The 21,903-nt window shown below is 39.6% G+C and overlaps 2 protein-coding genes across 2 annotated transcripts in view; both read left to right on the plus strand.

The window, feature by feature from the left end:
- Positions 1-21,903, plus strand: part of LOC310638764 (proto-oncogene Mas-like) — a 481,088-nt gene that overhangs the window by 304,250 nt on the left and 154,935 nt on the right. The gene's annotated exons all lie outside the window — the stretch shown is intronic.
- LOC310637695 (mas-related G-protein coupled receptor member H-like) lies at positions 3,082-4,056 on the plus strand (the record flags this gene model as incomplete). Its single annotated transcript, XM_083358196.1, has 1 exon — positions 3,082-4,056. A coding segment is annotated over one exon (975 nt), but the record flags the coding sequence as incomplete, so codon positions are not given.

The raw sequence follows: 21,903 nt of genomic DNA on the forward strand, positions 1-21,903 counted from the left end.
CATGCGGCCCGCGAAGCCATCCTGGAAACAGTGAGGGAACGGCCCCCACTGCCTTGGCCCTGGCCCAGAGACCCTCCTTCTGCCAGAGACCCTCAGATCTGTCCCACTCCTGCCCAGGCCCCCATAGGCACCCTTGATGCAAACGATGTAGAGCTGGCCACGCCCACCCAGTAGGCCATACGCACTCTAGCCACACCCACCCAGTAGGCCACACCCACCCTGGCCACACCCACCCGGCCCCTTGAGGGCAACCGCAATGCTGATGCGGCCCTCAATGAAATTGAGTTTGACACCCCTGCTGTAGATATTGGTGGACAAACCTATTCATGGTTAAGCTGAATCTGACTTTTGAGATATATTTTTGCAACTGAAATTCTCATCTTATCTGCAGGTGTATATATGCTCAATAATCTCCTGATTCACTCCTGCTACTGGTGGGTTTGGAAATAATTCTGGTATGTTCAAGACTTTCTTATTTCTCCCCCACCCTCTTGGTATAATCGTTTCTAGAAAGAGTTCTCAATCATTACATTAGAATTTGCAGTACATCTACCATTGGCAGTAGTTGAATATTTATTTTGCTCTGCTTGGATTTTAAGTGTTTCATAATTTACTGTTTATTCCGGTTTCACTGATTTGTACTTTCTGATGTGAATTATTTTTCAATTTCTATTTTACAACTGGCTGGTCACTAAGGATAGATTATTTGATTATAAATACAGGTATTCTTCGACTTACAGCTAAAATTGAGCCAAAGATTTCTGTTGCTAAGTGAAATATTTTTTTAAGTTAGTTTTAGGACCTTTCTTGCCACAGTTGTTAAGTGAACCACTGCAGTTGTTAAGTTAGTAACACAGTTGTTAAGTGTTGCAAAAGGGGTCTCATGACTCCAGACATCTGAATTTTGATCACATGACCAGAGGGATGCCACAATGCTTGTAAGTGTGAAAAATGGTCATAAGTCACCTTTCTCAATGCTGTTGTAACTTCAAACATTCACTAAATGAACTGTTGTAAGTTGAGGATTATCTGTAGAAATCTACTATGTCCGGGATTTTAAAAAAAAATCTTACAACTTTTTTTCTTGCAAACTTGGGGAAGAACATGATTGTAAAATGTAGCTTATAAATAAATGAAACGGTGAATAAACTAGCCCAATAAATGACCTGGAGAATTTGATCCATTCGATTCTACCTTCACATAATCTATAATAAGTCAGATCCCTTCAGCTTCTAATTTATAAAGCACTAGATTTGATTCTTAAATAAATGTATTTTTCTTGTATTTCTTACTGCAAAATTATACCATAATATTATTCTGATCCACAAAGCACAATTGTTAAAATATGTAATGGTATTTCCTGTTAGCCTATAGAAAAATATATGCTGGCCATTCTTAAACCAATCACTTCTTTCTTACTGTGACTTCCTCTGTCTCCAGAAATTCACCCTGTTATCCCATTAAAAAAATACCAGCAGTATCTTGGTTGACCCTATAAAGCTCCAAGAATTCAGGGGTGGCCTAGATTGTGAAAAGAGGATATTAAGTTGCACAACCTTGTCACTTCTAAAATAAATAAATAAATAAATAAATAAATAAATAAATAAATAAATAAATAAATAAATAAATAAATAAATAAATCTTTATTGTCAAAGTACAACTATGTATACATTGAGATTAGCTGAGCCTCCCTTTGTGCTCCCACCCCCCAACACAAAGTGACAACAAACCCTCCATCTTACTACACCATGTAAACCAACTACACCACACACCAGCTTCCCAAGTCAATTCTGCATAAAATTCACACAAGTTATTTCTCGTTCAAAAGCCTAACAGCCCATGGATAAAAGGTGTTTTTCAGCCTGTTGGTGCGGCTGGCTATACTCCTATATCTCCTACCCGATGGTAGGAAAGTAAAGAGGTACCGTCCAGGTTGTGAGTCATCCCTGAGAATTTTCCTCACTCTTCCAAGGCAACGAGCCCTGGCGAGGTCATCCAGTGGTGTCAGGGAACAGCCCACAATGTGTTGTGCTGTGCTCACCACCCTCTGTAATACTTTCCTATCCGCGGCTGTCAGACCAGCATACCAGACCACAATACCATGCGAGAGGATGCTCTCTATAGTAGACCGGTAGCGTTTACTAATAAGAGAAAGATGTGCCTGCTTTGATTATCTATTCATGCTGAGGTCAGAAATAAGATTCCACTTAGCCGAGGGAATTGAATGTTTCTGTGCTTCAGTGTAGGGCTCCAGATCTCTACTTGATATGACATAAGATACCTAGTGCAATTGTTTCCTTGTTTTAAGAGGAAATGAATGGTTTTTGGAGTACATAAAAAGTTTGGGTATGAAGCATGGAGATTTTCACCTACAATCCTCATCCAGATTATAGCATTCAATTGTTAGGAAACACATACACAGGGTGGTGATTTAAAAATAGTCTAGATTTTACACAGGGTGGTGATTTAAAAATAGTCTAGCTCAGCTGAAGGAGAAACATTTCTTGGTGTGTTGAGAGCAAATGCAACAAATACATATGAAATGCTAATTTTATATTAGTAAAGCTGCCGGTTAATTTTGTACAATGTGCAAAATTGGATGAAAACAACAGAAAGCAATATTTAGAATAAATCTATGCCCAATCATTGCATGATACTGTTCTCTGAATTTTTATGGTAGAAAGAAAGTTTGGAGATTTGAGAAGTACTAGTATTTCTCTGGTACCTAATATAGTGATTGAAGTCGATGGCTGTTTCTCACCTTCATTGTCAGTTCAGGCTTTATTTCAACTCTTCCACTCAATCTGCCTTTTGTAACATTACAAAAAGGACTCATGTAGAAACAAGACTTGTGGATGAATACAGATTAAAGTGGCATCAAGCCTGAATGCATTGATTTTTTTTCATTTCTAATTTATTTTGTTTTAGTTATTCATTAATCCATGTGAGGCCAGGCAGAAATAATTCTTTAGCTCCGTGTCAGGGGGAAAAAAAAAGAATGATATCCTATATCTTTTCTTCCAGCAGGAGTCTCTATATACATCAGAACACCAAATTAATAACTGTCCATCGTGCTGAATTTTACTGCTGTCCTTGCTGAATGCTAGAATGGAATATAACGTATCACACAATGCAACGGAGAGCTTCCACAATAGGACCAGTCTTCCAGAAGATCAAGGCACAATTCCTCTAGGAGTGTTTTTGATGATCACCATAACTCTAGTTATCTGCCTTTGGGGACTTGTGGGAAACGGAGGCACCATCTGGCTTCTTGGGTTCCACATTAAGAGGAATAATTTCTCAGTTTACTTCCTGAATCTCTCCATTGCTGACTTTGGTGTGCTCATAGGTCTGAGTGCTATTGATATATATTGGCTTATAGCCAAAGCTAGTCATATAGAATATGGTGATCCACTAAAGACGTTATTTCGGGGTCTTTTCTTGTTCATGTACAGTACTGGTTTATGCATCTTGACTGCTATGAGCATTGACAGGTGCACTGCGGTTTTTTCCCCACTTTGGTATAAAATGCACCGTTCCCGGAAAATGTCCACCATTGTATGTAACATAATATGGGTGTGCAACTTCCTATATTCTTCTCTACATGTCATTCTCTTGTTAACGACCGGATTTTACATGCTAAGGTTCTACCAATTTCTCCTGAATGCCCTACTGCTCACTCCTTTGATGACTCTGTCTACAGTAGCCCTTTCATTGAAAACCTGTCTACTACCTTCTCATCATAAGCAAGGAAAACTTTGGGTCACCATCTTGGTCACTCTTCTCTTTTTTCTCTTTTTTGCTTTTCCGATGAATGCTATTCAGTATCTCTCACTCTATTATCCCCAGTTTGATAATCCTTATGTCTATGAATATGCCTATATTTGTTCTTCCTTAAATAGCACCATTAACCCACTCATCTATTTTCTGGTAGGAAGGGGCAAACAAAGACCATCTAGAATGATAATCAGAGTGATATTTGAGAGAGTTTTTAAGGAAGAGGAAAGCCGTGGAGAGGAACTTGAAACCTCAGTCACGGCAAAATTAGATGCATAAGCGAGATTCAATGCTTTAGAAACAGTAAATCCAGTATATCTAGAGAACTTCTAATCTCTTGGACCATAGAGGATCCTTAATTCCAGCCTTCACCTAACAAGTCAATGAAAAGTGGAAAATGAAATCCAAAATCTGGAGATGTTTAGGTCACATAGGGATCTCCACTGTTAGAATGCGGTACTTCATTACCCAAAGACAATTTTTAAGAATTTGCTTATGCCAGAAATTATTTTCTCTAAAGCATGATAAGAGAAGAATTAATGGAGAAGTTGTGATGTGTTCCAGAAGTTAAAATAAGCATAACACATAAAATGTTTGGTGGCATTAACCTTTTAAGACCACAAGATTCTTATAAGAGGATATATAGGGGGGGACAAATGATTATGTTTTATTCTGCCTTCTCAAATAAGGTTTCATTTGGATTCTATGCATGATGAGCTCCATTGTGACTATACTGAAAATGATATACTAAAGATAGATATACTGGAGGGTGTTCAAACAGTGGATTGGGCTAATCAGGGGTAGGCAACCTTGGCTTTTTTATGACTCGTGGACTTCAACTCCCAGAATTCCTGAGCTAGCCATGTTGTCTCAGGAATTGTGGGAGCTGAAGTCCACGAGTCATAAAAGAGGCGAGGTTGCCTACCCCTGGGCTAGATGATTAAAGGCCATCAATTTTTGTATGCATGGATGCTTCTGATACATAATAAAAAGATATGTGTGTGGAGAAACTCAATTTTCCTGGTTTTCCCCTATCTTTCATTGATGGTTCTTTTAGACAGGAAATCAAGAACTGAAGGACCATGGGCACTTGATGAATATTCTTTGTTGAGCATTTGTGTCATGAAGAAGTTGCCGAAGAGAAAAGCAGCTTCAGTATTCTGTATAGGATCTTCTAGTAGCAGTGAAATGTTTCCTTCTGCACATTAGAAATAACATTGCAAGCGTAAACATACTAACTAGCAATGCATTTCAATAAACGGCTTGCCTTAGTAAAGAAATCATTTGTTTTCTATTATTTATGTATGTATTCATCATATTTATATTGCTGTTCATCTCACCATCAAGTGACTGGATGGCATACTGGGTGGGCAGAAGTAATTGGGAAGAAGTGGTCCCTCAAGTAACCTGGCTGCATGCCATGTAGGGCTTCATCCACATTTTCACAGTCTACAAGCACTGAGTTTAGACATACAACCATTACTTACTTTGCCAGAAGCAGAGATCTATAATTGGGTATAATCAGCGTACTCATGATATCTCAACCCATGGCAATGGATGAGCTCACCCAGTCGCCTTATGCAGATGTTAAATAGGAGCTAAGAGAGAGACTGACCCCCTACAGCACCCCACACAGCATGGGATGAGGGCAAGATCTCTTCCCCTCAAATCACCATGAACTGGAATTGAGTCCTAGAAAGGGAGGCAAACTAGCATAAGACCAGTCCTATGACTCGATCCATAAGGATATCAGGGTTGATGGTACTGAAGTTTCCAAGAGGCCAGGTAGGACAAGGATCGATGGACAACCACCATGCCACTCATGGCAACGATCATTCCAAAGTAGGACCAATACCGTTTCCATCTCATACACAGGACTGAATCCTGATAGAAATGGATCTAGACAATCTGCTTTATCTAGGGCCCTCTGATATTGTTGCGCAATCTCCTTCTCAATCAACTTCAATAAAAAAGGGAAGGTTTCCTACGGGATAAACATTGTCCAGTATAGTGGGGTCCAGCAATAGCTTTTTGAGGATCTATGAAAAAGAAATCCTCTTTAAAAGACAGTGGAAGAACCCTCTCATTCAAAGAACTTGCCACCACTAGAACCAGCTTTCACAATACACCCCCCCACACACACGTGCTGCAGTTATGTTTGTAACACACAAGGCAACTAAACCCCTCCAAAACATCCTAAGCAAATCGAAAGACCCAGCAGCCTCAGAAGAAAGCGTCTGTCATCTACAACATAAAGTGAAAGGACTGTTGGAAGTCAGCACCCACCCACTCTCCTAAAGAAGGAAATATTTTTTTTGGGGGGGGATATTAAAAAAGGACAGAATGTTATATTTCCCCAAAGGAATAATACAAAAATCTTAGAAAGCTCCAAGTCTCCCTCCCCCAAGCAGAAACCAAGTAGGCCAGCTTTTAGAAATGAAGATTTGATAATCCTTTCAGAAAGACTGTAGCCAGAAAATTTGAAGCTGATGGGATTAAAAAGACAAAGATCCCTAGAACCAACAACCTCTCACCCCAAAAATCCAACAGAGGACATACAGTCATCAGCCACAGCTGCAGGGAAGCAGGATATGAACTTCAGGACATAATAGGATTAACTCACCACCATCAGAATACTAAAAGGGTACACTGAACCTCAGGTCAAAGTTCATGCCACAGGAACAACTTCAAACACAAAAGCCCAAGAAGGTATAAAAATCCAACACTCCCAACAACAGTTGGTCAGCTGCTCCACAGCCACATGTCTTATGGTTCTGCTATTTCAATAAACTACAAACTTCTTTCCTAAAGCAGTCTCCATTTTGTTTATTCCCAGCTTGGACTGGACTCTGATAAAGATTTTTCTTTCAACAGGACTGTAACAGCAACTATATTGAACAAACAGACAAAGATTACCAGAGCACATCCATGAACAACAACTAGTAGTCAGAAGACATGATGAAAATTGGATTGGATCCTGCATGATGAAAATGGATAGTGATTAATATTTATATATATTTATATGTAAGGTTGTAGGTATGTACATATGTTGTATATAGCATGGTTACATGTGTATTGTGTATGTGTACACTTTTGAGAGCAGGCAACAGAATTTTATTTTTAATGTGTGCAATGTGCCCACACATTTGTATTTTCTGATGAATGGAGTTAGATACTTACACAAACTAGCTGACGTGGGAAACCTGTCTGTGCTCAGCAGGGCAGCTATCATGGTCTTGTTGAAATATAAAACATTTATTTCCTGGAAGGAGAAACAGTTTTGCCTGCACAGATGCTCCTAGTGGACTTCTGTGGAGTCCAAAGATATTGCCCCAAGTAAATATCATGCTAAAAGGAGAAGAGGATGAGATGATTAGATAATGTCATCAATGCAATGAGCATGAATTTGGGCAAACTCCAGGAGACAGTGGAGGACCTGCTATGCTATGGTCCATGGGTCCATGAAGAGTGGATGAGACTTAGGAAATGAACAGCAATAATAGCTTTCTTCCCTGTGCCATTTGTCTGGTAAACTCACAAGAATCATGTTTTTCACCATACGCATGTATACATAACCCAAACTAGACTGTTGTTTCTCTGTGTCATATAATATATGTGGGTATATGCATAATTCTGTATTTATTTATATTTTTGTCATATTTAGGTAGTGTATGTCAGAGGTGGTGACCCTCTGAGAGCTGTACGCAATGAAATTTCATTTTAATTTATGCCGATTAGTGTACATTCAAAGTGACAAGAGAGTTATTATTCTATTCTATTCTATTCTGTTCTGTTCTGTTCTGTTCTGTTCTGTTCTGCTCTGTTCTATTCTATTCTATTCTATTCTATTCTATTCTGTTCTGTTCTGTTCTGTTCTGTTCTGTTCAACAATAAATATCATGCTAGCAGTAAATGTTTTTACTTGCCACTATTCTTCTTAAATGCATTTAATGGAATAAACTTGAAAGAAATGAATGGATAGCATCATGAGAGGTGCTTAGAGGTATTTTTTTTACCTATGTTGACAATTTCTGCTATAGTTGGGCAGACGGAAATAAATTAATAACCATTTTTAATCAGTTGTCCTATTTCTCTCAACTTTGCCAAATGTGATTTTTTTTTCTTGACTATCATCTGCTTGTACCACACCTTAAAAGTATGTGAGTTTCTCTTGCTACCATCACCTTAAGAGAACAATATGTCATACTAGTCCAATATTAATTGATTCTTGTGGATCGTTATTCTCAGAGGCCATCTCCAGATTCATCGTTCAGAGGCATCTTTTTTCAGTCAAACCTTCTCAGTGCCTGATATTCACAACTATACATAATCATTGGAAAGACCATTGTGCTTTAACTATTCTGTTCATTAGGTAAAGGTAAAGGTAAAGGTTCCCCCGCACATGTGTGCTAGTCGTTTCCGACTCTAGGGGCCGGTGCTCATCTCCGTTTCAAAGCCGAAGAGCCAGCGCTTGTCCGAGGACGTCTCCGTGGTCATGTGGCCGGCATGACTAGACGCCAAAGGAGCACGGGACCTTCCCACCGGAGTGGTCCCTATTTTTCTACTTGCATTTTTATGTGCTTTCGAACTGCTAGGTTGGCAGAAGCTGGGACGAGTAACAGGCGCTCACTCTGCTACGCGGCACTCGGGATTCGACCCGCCAAACTGCCGACCTTCTGATCAACAAGCTCAGCATCCTAACCCACTGAGCCACCGCGTCCCTTATTCTGTTCATTAGTGTAATAGAAATATCCTTATTCTCCATAAGGATAAGGTCATTGTCTTCATCCCTAGAATTAATTTCTATTTACTTTTCCAGCCCACTCCTCATCAATTCCTTGAGGTCAAGAAAAAGAAATTCACCACCTTCATCTCTTCATGATCAAAGTTCATTCAGAATGCAGGTTATCTGTCTTTTTAATATTTAGCATTAATGTAATGTTTCCCTTTAACTTTTTGTTTTCATAATGAGTGCTTTTATGAGATAACCAAGAGACATCACCTGCATATATTGAATGACTGATGCTTCAGTTTATCTGCTTCTGCTTTTTTTCCTTCTTATTTAATTAATAAAAGCTTATGGCTTGCCACTACAATTAAATACTAGGTAGTAGTTGGATTCATTCCCTCTGCTTTCAAACAGTATTTTCTTGTTGCATCATCATTTTGAGGATGCTGGAATGAGCAAGGCTAAAAGGACAAACTGAACTAGGCGAAATAATTGCACCAACTCAAACTTCCCCCAGTTTTGTAACATTAATTGTTCATGAATGAGGAAAGGCATTTCCAGGACACTTTCTTTACAAAATGACTTATCTGTTAACCCAGGGGTGTTAAACTCAATTTCACTGAGGGCCGCATCAGCATTGCGGTTGCCCTCAAGGGGCCGGGTGGATATGGCCTGGGTGGGCGTGGCCTACTGGGTGGGCGTGGCTAGAGTGCGTATGGCCTACTGGGTGGGCATGGCTAGCTCTACATCGTTCGCATCAAGGGTGCCTATGGGGGCCCGGGCAGGAGCAGGACAGATCTGAGGGTCTCTGGCAGAAGGAGGGTCTCTGGTCCAGGGCCAAGGCAGTGGGGGCCGTTCCCTCACTCTTTCCAGGATGGCTTCGCAGGCCACATGAAACCACTTTGCGGGCCGCATCCGGCCCCCGGGCCTTGTGTTTGACATGTCTGTGTTAACCAGTAGGGTCAACCTAAAGTTTCCTTTGAAGATCAAAAGCACCAAATTGGTCCTACCTTTTTCCTAAGTTCACCTGAAAGGAAACTTTCATAGTGGAAAGATGTTTTCTAACATTCACTACTGCAGTATCTTGAGATATCAGTTATCTAAACAGTTGTAGATGATGATCTCATGGATTCTGTCACTGTCTTCTCTCATATCCTTCAATTGAATCTGGCAAAAAGTTCAATAGCACTATTCCTACATAGGATATCAGATGTAGCAGCAAACACACGTGTTGAGACCAATTTATGTACCTTTTCTCGTCAGATTATTCCAGAACCAAATGATTCTGGAATAATCATTCTGGATTTCAGGATTTGTAGCCGTGACAATAATACACGTCTCGAAGCAATAGTATTGCCACACACATACACTTTTGATCATAGCAATGTTTAATTGACTAGGCCAGTTTGATCTAGTGGTTAAAGCACCAGCCTAGAAACCAGTATGAAAGCTGGTTGAATGACTTCGGGCCAGTCACTCTCTCTCAATCAGCCCAACTGACCTCACAAGATTGTTGTTATGGGGGAAGTAGGAGGAAGAAAGAGTATTATGTATGTTTGCTGCCTTGAATTATTTATGAAAAGTAATAAAGGTGGGGAAAAATAACAGTCATTCATTCATTCATTCATTCATTCATTAACAAATCTCAGTGGGAAATACCTTTTAAAGAAGGCACATCCACACGTGCATTAATGATTCACCTGTGGAGATGGTTACCAGCATCAAATTCCTGGGTGTGGAGCTAATGAGTAGGCTGGCTTGGTCGCTGAATAGTGAGAAAGTGGTGAAGCGGGCACAGCAGTGCCTGCATTTTCTGCATCACATGAAAAAAGCACATCTTCCTTCTCCTCTCCTGACCACTTTCTACAGAGGGATGATTGATCGAGAGCATCCTGTCATACAGCATCACAGTCTGGTTTAGAAGCATCACTGCTTCAGGCAGCAAGGCAGGGCAGAGGGTGATGAGGATGGCTGAAAAGATCATTGGCAGTTCCCTCCCTTCCATCCAGGACACAGCATATAAATGTTGCTTGAGCAGAGTCCACAAGATTGCCTGGAACACTATATATCCTCTTCATGACCTGTTTTGCTTGTTACCTTCTGGGAGGAGGGGGTTTCGTGGTATCCCAAGCAGAACATCCAGATTAAGACAAAGTTTTGTTCCATACCTTGTGATCTCTAAAGCATCCTTCTTCCGTTATGTATTCAAGATGGACAGTGATTAATATTTATATGTAACTTATATGTAAGTCTGTAAGTCTATACATATGTTGTATATAGTATGTTTAAATATGTGTTTATTCCAGGTAGTTTTGAGAAGAGAAGAGAAGAGAAGAGAAGAGAAGAGAAGAGAAGAGAAGAGAAGAGAAGAGAAGGGAAGGGAAGGGAAGGGAAGGGAAGGGAAGGGAAGGGAAGGGAAGGGAAGGGAAGGGAAGAGAAGGGAAGGGAAGGGAAGGGAAGGGAAGGGAAGGGAAGGGAAGGGAAGGGAAGGGATAATTAATATGGTATATCACATGATGCATCAATATTAGCGTCATGTTTGTCTTCATTTTTATATACTGTATTGTTCTGCTTCTTGCCATTAAGTGATGTTCAAAAATTAATCAATGCATATTTAAATTATCTACCTCTTACTGAGGATATTATTTGTTGTAATATATTTTGTAACAATATTCTGCCTGTGTACTTTTAGTAAATAATTCAGCTGATGAGTTATTATAAAAATGATATAAATGGTTTATCACAATTTTGCAATGTTTCTGGACTATCTGAGACATCCATATGATTGGAATGTCACTAGAAAAAGCTCTTTGCTGAGCAATAGTTTATTTTCCTTTCTAGAACTTTTCTATTTTCCATCATAAGGAATTCATACCAAGAAAAATCCAAGAATCCAAATAGTGAGTATAAACTCTGTTTTAGCTCTGTCAAATATATTTTAAAAATGCAGTTGTGGGATTGTGATGAACTCACCCTAAAACATGGCAAATTTATCTATTTATTTGGAAAAACAAATTAATACAACTGCCGAACTCACACACACTGTAATATTATTCCATTCCATTCCATTCCATCCCGTTCTTCTAATATGACTCTAATGAGTCGTTATAATGAATGATATAAATTATCACAATTTTGCAATGTTGCTGGACTATGTGAGACTTCATATGATTGGAGTATCATTGGTATAAGTAATTTGCTGAGCAATATTTCAAACATCTATTGCTTCTCTGCTGCTGGAAAACCTCTCTCACGGTCTTCTTCCCAATCTTTCTGCAGAGACCAAGATCACCATCAAAAGTTGATCCGATTTGTCCCTTGTTGGGTCTTGCATGAAGCTCCTACTTGTAGTAGGTCCCTCCTTTTCCTTTTCAGCCTTGGGTAGAGATCTTGTCTCTCTTAGTTTTTAGTTCTCTTCATCCAGGTAAACCACCCGTTGACCTTTCATCTCTCTCTCTCTCTGATCTAGAACTAACAACCGTTCCATCCCCTCAGTTAATTCCACTTTCCAACTTTTCTCTCCAGCCACTCTGTTCTCAATCTTTTCTCTCTGCTCTCCTTCTCTCCAATTTTGCGTCAGACTAGCGACGTGTTTTCCCAGCAATTGAGAAGTGGTTGCTCCTGCAAGACTCAACATCTCTATAGCAGGCTGGACAAATGGGACTCTTGTCTCAGCATCTCTGCATACCAACCCTAACTAACAGTCAGATCAGCTTAGCATTCCTCCCTCTTGCTCTTCAAGGCCAGAATGAAGAGTGTTCTCCCCATTTTATACTCCATTTGTTGACTCGTACCAACAGACGTGTGATGCCAGTGGGTTGGCTCATATGCCATAGTCATTACCTTCAATCTTCCTTCATGCATTTGTTTTTAACTGTGTCTTTATCTATTCTCTCTGATTCAGCCACAACATTGTACTCTTTTTCCTACTGGTTTGACATTACTGTTAAGGAATTTGTTGTGCAGAGGTCTCCTTGTGCTACCAAAGAGTTGCACAGACAAGGAAGGGTACTGAGAGCAGCAAGAGTCACACAAGAGTACACTGAGTTGTAAAAACAAAAAGTAGTTTACTTTAAGGTGGTGTAAGAACAAAAATGCACAGTCAAAAATAAACAGTCCAGGTCATAAACAATAGCAACAGTCCAAGGAGTAATCCAAACTACAAAGTCTTCTTACCTGTCCAGAGGTCAATACACAGTTCAGGTTTACAACAGTAGTAAACCAACAGCAGAGCAAAAACAGTAATAGTAGAGAGCAGTGAATTCAGAGAGAGAGAGAAGCTACGTTACTAGCTCCCTCTTATGGCCATGAGAACACTTACACACCCATTGGCCAATTAACAACTTAAAGACATAGCATTATGGTTAATATATTTTCAATCCAACATTGTAGGCTAACACCATATGCCTAACAATTACTATATTCAAACAACATTTATGCAGCACTCACTCATTCCCACCAAAACATATTGTGTTTTATGAGACACAGATTTTTAATAACCTATTCCCTTCAATATTTTTCATGAGATATGCAATTTCTATCTTCATAATCATAATAATATAGGTATCAGGATGTAAAATATATTTTACAGTTCTATAGTCATCTATGGGAGCAAATAATTGATACTGGGTGATCATGGAAAACTAAGGTTTGATTACACCACCCAGATTCATATTTTGTGAGATGGGAAGCTATAGAAATTTGATAAATAAATAAATAAATTAGCAGGATTAGCTGCAAAGATGGTCAGAATATGAACAGAAGAGCAGAAGGAATAGCTAGCTAGAAAAGCACCCCAGAAGAAAATGCAAACCACATATTTACAATGTCTAATAAACTATATGATTATACCAATCTAGTCACCAATGTGGCATTTGTCATGGAGGAGAATTTTGCATGCAGATCATAGATTCGGGCTATACCTGGTTAGTACTGAGATGAAAGACAAAATTCCATGGAAAAGACAATGCAAAAATGGTATTTTTATGTTATCCTGCCCCAGCGGCAAGAGTAACATTCAGACCTGGTGAATGTATATAAGTTCTAGGGCTTAAGATACACTGAGAAGGCGAAGAACAGAATTCTGACCAGTTTATGAACTCATGTGAACTAAGTTATAAAATAATCCTAAACCTAGTATTGAATAAGAGTGATTGCCTGGCCCCAAATCACAACATGAATCTCCACTGACATTTTGACCTTCGTGGCGCTTCTTAACCTCTAGTTTGGATAAAAGCCATTCAGCAATATTGAAGAAAAGGGATATGAAAATTCAGCTTCACTTTTCTTGATCAAGAAAGTGCAAGTTAAGTGAGTTTGTATAAACCGTGTAATGCATGAATTTCTGCTCCATCTCCTCCTAGCATTCACTTTCTTTACTTCACTTTTTACAAAGTGCCCTTTTCCAAAATAATCTGTTCAAAGCTTTACAAGACAAGCTTCTGCTTCTGAAGATACCTGTTCTAGATAACTTGCTGATAGCAACCCTGAATAGCAAAAGCCTAATTATATGCAAGGAATCGTCCTTTGAGATCAGCCCAAACAGAATCTTTCTCAGAATTAGCCCTGCTCAAACCAGAATTTCCAAGGGTCAAACTCTGAAAGACACATGAGACAGATCTCTTATAGTTAAGATTGGGAAATGCTCTGAAACTGTTTTCCCCTGTTGTTTCTGCATTCAGACCTTGCACAAATGCTCCGAGAGTGAACGCCCATCAACCACATTCAAGGACTCTCGCATGACATCACACCAAGCAAGGAGGAGAGGAGGCCAACGCTGAGAGAAAATAATGTAAGTGTGGTGACCCTGTGTCCTTAATTATAAAAAAAAAAAAACCAGACTCCCTTTTTTCAGAAAGCTGCTCTTTATTAGAATATGCATTCTGGTAAAGACTGTCTTGGTCTTGCTCTTGAATTTTCTTTTGTAAAACAAATTTATCAACAATTCAAATGTGTAGTCCTGATGAACCACTTTCAGATGTATCCCTTTTTCAGATGTATTTTTCCCCCACCCAAGAAAATAGAGTCATGTTAGTAAAGAGGGAAAGGGGCCCTTCAAGGTTGACCAGCCCTTCTTCTGAGGTCCTTCAGTTCTGAGGTAACCTCTGCCTGGGGTGACCATTGACTGGAAAATTCAGTCCAATGGCTACTGTCATCCCCTTCACTACAAACTGGTTTCTCCCTCCACATCAGCCCTCTGAAGAACTGGAGGGGAGGATGGAAAGTCACCCACACCCCACCAAGGTCTGGCTAAATCCAGAAGGGAACCCAAGAAAAATTGTCCGTCGGAAGCTTGCCACAAGAACTCTGTGGGTGCCAGAAGGCCAGGCTTGGAACAAAAACCCACTTTACTTGTTGTTGTTGTTGTTAGTTGCGAAGTCGTGTCCGACCCATCGCGACCCTATGGACAATGTTCCTCCAGGCCTTCCTGTCCTCTACCATCTTCTGGAGTCCATCTAAGCTCACGCCTACTGCTTCAGTGACTCCATCCAGCCACCTCATTCTCTGTCGTCCCATTCTTCTCTTGCCCTCAATCTTTCCCAGCATTAGGCTCTTACCCACTTTACTAAAGGTGACCAAAAAAAGGATGTTTCCACACACAAAACACACAGTTTAAATATGTAAAACAAAAACACAATTTGCTACAATGTTTGAGGTAACTCTCATCCATGATGCCCCCTCACTCATCAAAGATGTTCCAAGGTTTCCCGCCAAAAATCTGACAGAATCCCCTTCTTTCCCCTTATTGGCTCCCAGTGATCAGGTGACTTCCCCTGAGCATGTCAGGCAGCCTGATGATTTAAAGGGCCAGCTGCTCCTTGCTACAAGGGGGTAGCCCAGTGTGCAAAGAATTGAATTCAACCAAGAGATTGTTGAAACTTTGGAGGTTTACTTGGGAAAGGAGGAAAAGGTTATATGATCCTGACTTGAGGGCTAAGATCTTCTTTGTTCCAGTTATAATCAGAAGCAAGTTTGTTGGGAATGCCAAAAATAATTTTGCAGAGCCGAGTTTCTCAACTACAGCAAGTTTAAGATGTGTGGACTTCAACTCCCAGAATTCCTCAGCCAGCATTTTGAGAATGCTGAATTCTCAGTTCATTCCCACAATGACAATTCTGGGAGTTGAAGTCCACACATCTTAAAACTGCTGACATTGAAATTCTCTGGTCTGGAAATTGGTCACTCTCCATTTTCTTTCCACCATCGGAGATCAAAATTTATATCTTTATCTGAAATTTGTCTGAGAACCAGTGGTTAAGGTGCTGGCCTAGAAATCAGGAGATTATGAGTTGTAATCCTGGTTTAGGCATGAAAGCTGGCTATGTGACTTTAGCCAATCCCCAGGAGATGGTGAGTTCTAGTCCTGCCTTAGACATGAAAGCCAGCTGTTGACTTTGGTCCAATCACTTCCTCTCAGCCCAGTTTACCTAACAAGGTTGTTGTTGTGGGGAAAATAGGAGGAGGAAGGAGTGTTAGATATATTTGATGCCTTGACTTACTCATAAAGTAATAAAAGCAGGATAAAAATATAATAAATAAATAGATAAAAAAATAAAAAAATAAATAATAAATAATAATAATAATAATAATAATAATAATAATAAGAATAAGAAGAAGAAGAAGAAGAAGAAGAAGAAGAAGAAGAAGAAGAAGAAGAAGAAGAAGAAGAAGAAGAAGAAGAAGAAGAAGAAGAAGAAGAAGAAGAAGAAGAAGAAGTTGGAAGGGACCTTGGAGGTCATCTAGTCCAACCCCCTGCTCAGGCAGGAAACCCTATACCATTTCATACAAATGGCTGTCCAGTCTCCTTTTAAAAACTTCCAGTGTTGGAGCATTCACCGCTTCTGGAGGCAGGTTGTTCCACTGGATAATTGTTCTAACTGTCAGGAAGTTTCTCCTTAGTTCTAGGTTGCTTCTCTCCTTGACTAGTTTCCATCCATCGCTTCTTGTCCTGCCTTTGGGCGCTTTGGAGAATGGCTTGACTCCCTCTTCTTTGGGGCAGCCCCTGAGATATTGGATCACTGCTATCATGTCACCCCTCATCCTTCTCTTCATTAAACTAGACATTCAAGGTGCTGGTTAGTACCTATAAAGCCCTACATGGCCTGGGTCCGGGCTATTTGAGGGAACACCTGCTGCCGGCATCAAACGCCCTTCGCCCAGTGCGCTCCCACAGGGAGGGTCTGCTCAGGGTTCCGCCGGTGAGAGATTGCCGGCGGGTGACACCCAGGGATAGGGCCTTCTCAGTGGGAGCGCCTGCCCTCTGGAACCAGCTGCCGGTGGAGCTGAGGACTGCCCCCGACCTCCGATCATTCCGCCGGGGCCTGAAGACCTGGCTCTTTGAGCTCTCAGGCCCAGGCTGAGGAGAAATTTTTTAATTGGGGTTTTAAGTATACAGGGTCAATTTAATATTTTTTAATTTGGTTTTTTAACTTTTGTATGGTGGATTTTTTAATTCCCTGTAAACCGCCCTGAGTCCTCAGGGAATAGGGCGGTATATAAATGTAACTAAATAAAATAAATAAATTCCCAATTCCAGCAACCATTCCGTTGCTGGGTGTCTTCTATTTATTTACCTTTATTTACATTAAAGGTTAATGTTTTCATTGGATTTTTCATTATATTTGGGTGGACCTTTAATTGTTCTTTCATTCTAAATAACTTTCTAAAACAGAGGTTTTCAACTTCAGCAGATTTAAGATGCATGGACTTCAAATCCCAGAATTCCCCAGCCAAGCATTCTGAGTTCTAGACCAGTACACCAAACTGGAATCTCACGCTCTTCAGTTCTAGGTGTTTTGGGGGGGAACATTTTTTAATGGGTGTGATGTGATAAAGCCCAAGAAATTCCCTCCTTACTGATTGTTGTCATTTTATTTGTTAAATGAGCACCAATATAGTCTTACCACATCTGGGGAAAGTTCTTACTTAGTTCCTGGTTTTTGCGGATTTACTGTAGGCCAGTCAGATTTTATGAGGTTGAGTAAAAGAGTCAGGAGAATTGGGGGGGGGGGGGAAAGCAATTCAAAGTGAAAAGATGATTGGTGGAGAATAAATTCATTCACTCATTCGTTAAACATATAGGACACTCTTCCATATAAATGTTGTAGTTGTAAAGTTGGCTAAAGGGGTAACATATAAAGTGTTACCTTCCACATCATTTTAATTGATGTGGGATTTCTTAAATTTATTTATTTATTTATTTATTTATTTATTTATTTATTTATTTATTTATTTATTTATTTATTTAATTGGATTTATATACCGCCCTTTCCCGAAGGACTCAGGGCGGTTTACAGGGTATTTAAAACAAGAAATACAAAAGTTAAAAACAATTTAAAATAATTACAACAGTCCCTGAAAAAGTAAAAAAAAAAACCAATTAAAATTAAAATTAAAATTCTCAGCCTATTTCTTATGATTTAAGAAATAAATATTTCCTTCCAGTTAAAAGGTCCAACCCCCTTGAGCAGTGGGGGGGTTGTACTTGAAGACCACCATCTGTCTGTCTGTCTCATATTCTTAACAAAATATTTTGGCACTTCACTCAGAGATTCAAATCCTTTCCGACACTGTTAAAATTGTTTAAAATTGTTTTCATGGTTAATTTCTCATCAACAATATATTATATGGCTATATTTTTATGTAACTACTGACAGCAGAAGCTAGAAAGAATAATAAGTGGAATTGATTGCATTTGGAGAAGTGAAAGAGAGAGAGAGAGACAGAAAGATGGAGACAGACAGAGGCAGACAGGAACAGGGGCCAAAAAAAGGCAAAAATAGGATGCATTGAATCGCAGTTTCTGCATTGGATTTTCGGTTATTACGGCGTCAAACTACTTACAATAATCAGTATGTTCTTTAAAATATATTTAATCTGGCAATCAGTGCATGGTTAGTTTAAAGGGTGAAGAATATTGGCTAATTATAATAGATGATCGCACTAGTTGGTAACATCTGATCTATATTTCATTTTATAAAATACTCCTGCCTGCCAAGTAAAGCTGGAAAAAAAAATACTCATCAAACCAAGTTCACTACATTCTCATTTCTCAACCTAGTTCAGATGTCAAACATCTTCATTCTAAGTTGGTTTCTTTCCCCCCCCCCCAAAAAAGTAGCAGTTTTCCTCTAAGAATTGGATGATTGTGTACATTCTCTTAAGGAAATTGGGAGGCTACTTAATGAAGAGGGTATTCACAGGTGGGTTTTAAAGTTATGGACAAGAGGACAGCATTAAAAGTTTCAATTGCTCACAGAAACTGCTGCAACTTTTTCTAGATACTGCTCCTATTCTTGATCTTAAAAATTCCACAACCTCTATTTCCTATGCTCACCACCCAAAAAAAACAGCTAAAGTCATATTCCTCAAATCAAGATATTTATGCTGAACTTAAAACTAAACTGTGAGCAAAGCACTGGGTGCATGTTGGCCAACATCTCAAAATAATGATGAACAAAGGGTAAGAAAACTGGACAACAAGGGGACCCCCCCCCTCTATATTTCAGGGAGGAGAAGAGCCACATAAAGTTGGGTGATGATGCAGGATGCAAGGAGTCATGTTTTATCCATGAAAATAGCTATCTTTTCCTGGGTTTCTTATCTGGGTTAAGTGAGATTCTTTTCCATTGTTCATTAAACCCCATCATACCTATTTTAAGGATTATATCCCTATTCTAATAATGAAAAGAAATAGCAGTTCTAGTTTTGGGGGCACTGAGGTTGGAGACACCTCTGAGGGCGTCAAGGAATTTGAGGTCACATTGGTAATAAGCAAACATGGATTTCCATCTTGAGTTGCTTCCAGTAAAAGCAGCAAATTTCCAATAAAGGAACTGAATCTGCATTTGTACACAAAATGTTGCCATGCTTCTTCTTTTACCCAAAAAGGCATGAATTTGGGGAAATGTACATTAGCTCAATTTAAGGCATAGTGTATAAATCTGTATGCATATCAAATTATATAGTAATCCCAGAGAGGTTTCTGGAGGCATTGCTAATGCCAATTGACTTCCAAACCTATAAACATTAAGCATCTTTCATCCCCATTCAAGATGACAACCTATTTTGTAAACTGAGCTAGCCCATTTTGCTCATTATCTTCAATGAAGATCTGAGCTTTTTTCAGTGTTAATTTGACTACTCTCCAGGGATGGTCAGCAGAACATTCTGTCAAAGCAATTCTACAATGCACTTTGCAAATCTTTTTCAATTCCATCCCAACAACATCTCCATTCTATGGTTTTATCATATTAAAGAGCAATTAAAGAGCCTTGGTGGAGCAGTGGGCTTATGCCTCCTTAAGTAACACCAGCTGCCTGCAATTAGTGCAGGTTCGAGTCCCACCAGGCTCAAGGTTGACTCAGCCTTCCCTCCTTCCGAGGTAGGTAAAATGAGGACCCAGATTGTTGGGGGCAATAAGCTGACTTTGTAATAATGCCACTTGGGGGGGGCGAAAGCCCTAATAAGCAGGCATATACATAGAATGAAGGCTACTGCTAAGCACATTGATTTGTGCTTCTTAGATGGTAAGCCACCCTGAGTCTTTGGAGAAGGGAGGGATATAAATGGGATTTTTTTAAAAAAAATCTGTTTTGTATTTGCTCAGAAGTGCTATAGTTTCCTTATTAGTATTGTTGTTTTACTATCCCTGCCAGATTTAAAAATCCCGTTTCTGGGGGGGGGGGGGGGGGAAAGGGATAATTAAGCCAGACTACCAAGTGTACTTTTTTCTTCCCCCTCAAAGCACAATTGCAGTGTACATAGTAAATCAGTGTTCATCCAAAATCCTGAAGAAAGAAGAAGAACTGAAGACGCTTCTTGGATAAGAAGTGAAAATTTTTCAAGGAAAAGCAAAGAAAGTCCAGTTGCCATTGGAAAAGCACTTTTGGGATAATCATGACCTAGATGACTGAGAATCTCCATAGACGCTTAATTTCATTGCAAATTTTATTATTTAAAACTTTGGACAAGGTGTTAATGGTCTGACATTCCTTCTTGTCTAACATCATTTTTGTGTTTTATATACATATACATTTTATGTACATATCATTTATATATAGTTATACAATATTCGATCCTATCGACCACCTCATTCCAGTAATATGTGAAATCAGCATTTTGTATATATCTATTGAGATCTTCCTTTCTGTTCCCACCATAGGTAAAACTTATTCCAAATTTTGTAGTAATCTGACTGATCTTTATTTTTTTACTTCCAAAGTTAACTTGTCCATTTCTGCGCACGCCCAAATTTTATTTATCACTTCTCTCTCATCAGGTATTCACTATTTTTCCATTTCTGGGAGAACGTCATTCTCGCTGCTGTGATGATGTGTATCATTACTGTATATATACTGTAACTCTTCTTTAGTGTGTTTCTCTGTTGTTATGCCAAGTAGGAAAAATTCTGGTCTACAGTATAATCTACTCTCCATTGGCATCTGTCTTTCGAGGACTTTCCAAAACTTTCCATCAGTCAATTATAGTCCACCATCTTCCCTCAGTGGCACTCAAAATTGAAGTTGAACTCTGTGCTTTTAATCAGAGTTTCAAAAATTTCCTCCAAGAGCCTGTGCTGTCTGGAACAATTTCAGATTATTGATGCCTGCATATCTTTTGGAGCTTTAAAAAGGTAAAGGTTCCCCCGCATGTGCGTGCTAGTCGTTTCCAACTCTAGGGGCCGGTGCTCATCTCCATTTCAAAGCCGAAGAGCCAGTGCTTGTCTGAGGATGTCTCCGTGGTCATGTGGCCGGCATGACTAGATACCAAAGGTGCATGAAATACTGTTACCTTCCCACCAGAGTGGTCCCTATTTTTCTACATGCATTTTTTACATGCTTTCGAACTGCTAGGTTGGCAGAAGCTGGCGCTCACTCTGCTATGCGGCACTCAAGATTCGACCCGCCAAACTGCCGATCTTCTGATCGACAAGCTCAGCATCCTAACCCACTGAGCCACTGCATCCCTTTGGAGCTTTAGGCACTCAATTATTGGACTTTCATAAGCAGCTAATCCCATACTTGGACATATAATTGGAATCCTCCTCAATCTAGCATGTTCAATCTGGCTCTATCTTTCACATTATTATTGTTGCTTTGAAGTTATTATGGTTTGTTCTTATTATTCTGGTATTGGTGGCACCTGGCATTCTGACAAAGCAGGTATATTGGCAAGCTTTCCTCTATTAGTGCACTTAACCTCGTAATATTCATTGCTTTCAGAGCTCGCTGAAAAAATAGTTGCTCATTTACTGGCAGGAACGATTTCAAAAAAGGATGCACTTGTTTCCTAATAGTTGGGCACCCAGACCTCACTTATTGTGGGCGTGTCGCTCATGCTCCACCTCTCCTGAACATACATAAAGCAATTCTGTAATATTTTCTCCTCAGGGATGA

Source organism: Vipera ursinii, assembly GCF_947247035.1.
Source record: "Vipera ursinii genome assembly, chromosome: 3".
Taxonomy (NCBI): domain Eukaryota; kingdom Metazoa; phylum Chordata; class Lepidosauria; order Squamata; family Viperidae; genus Vipera; species Vipera ursinii.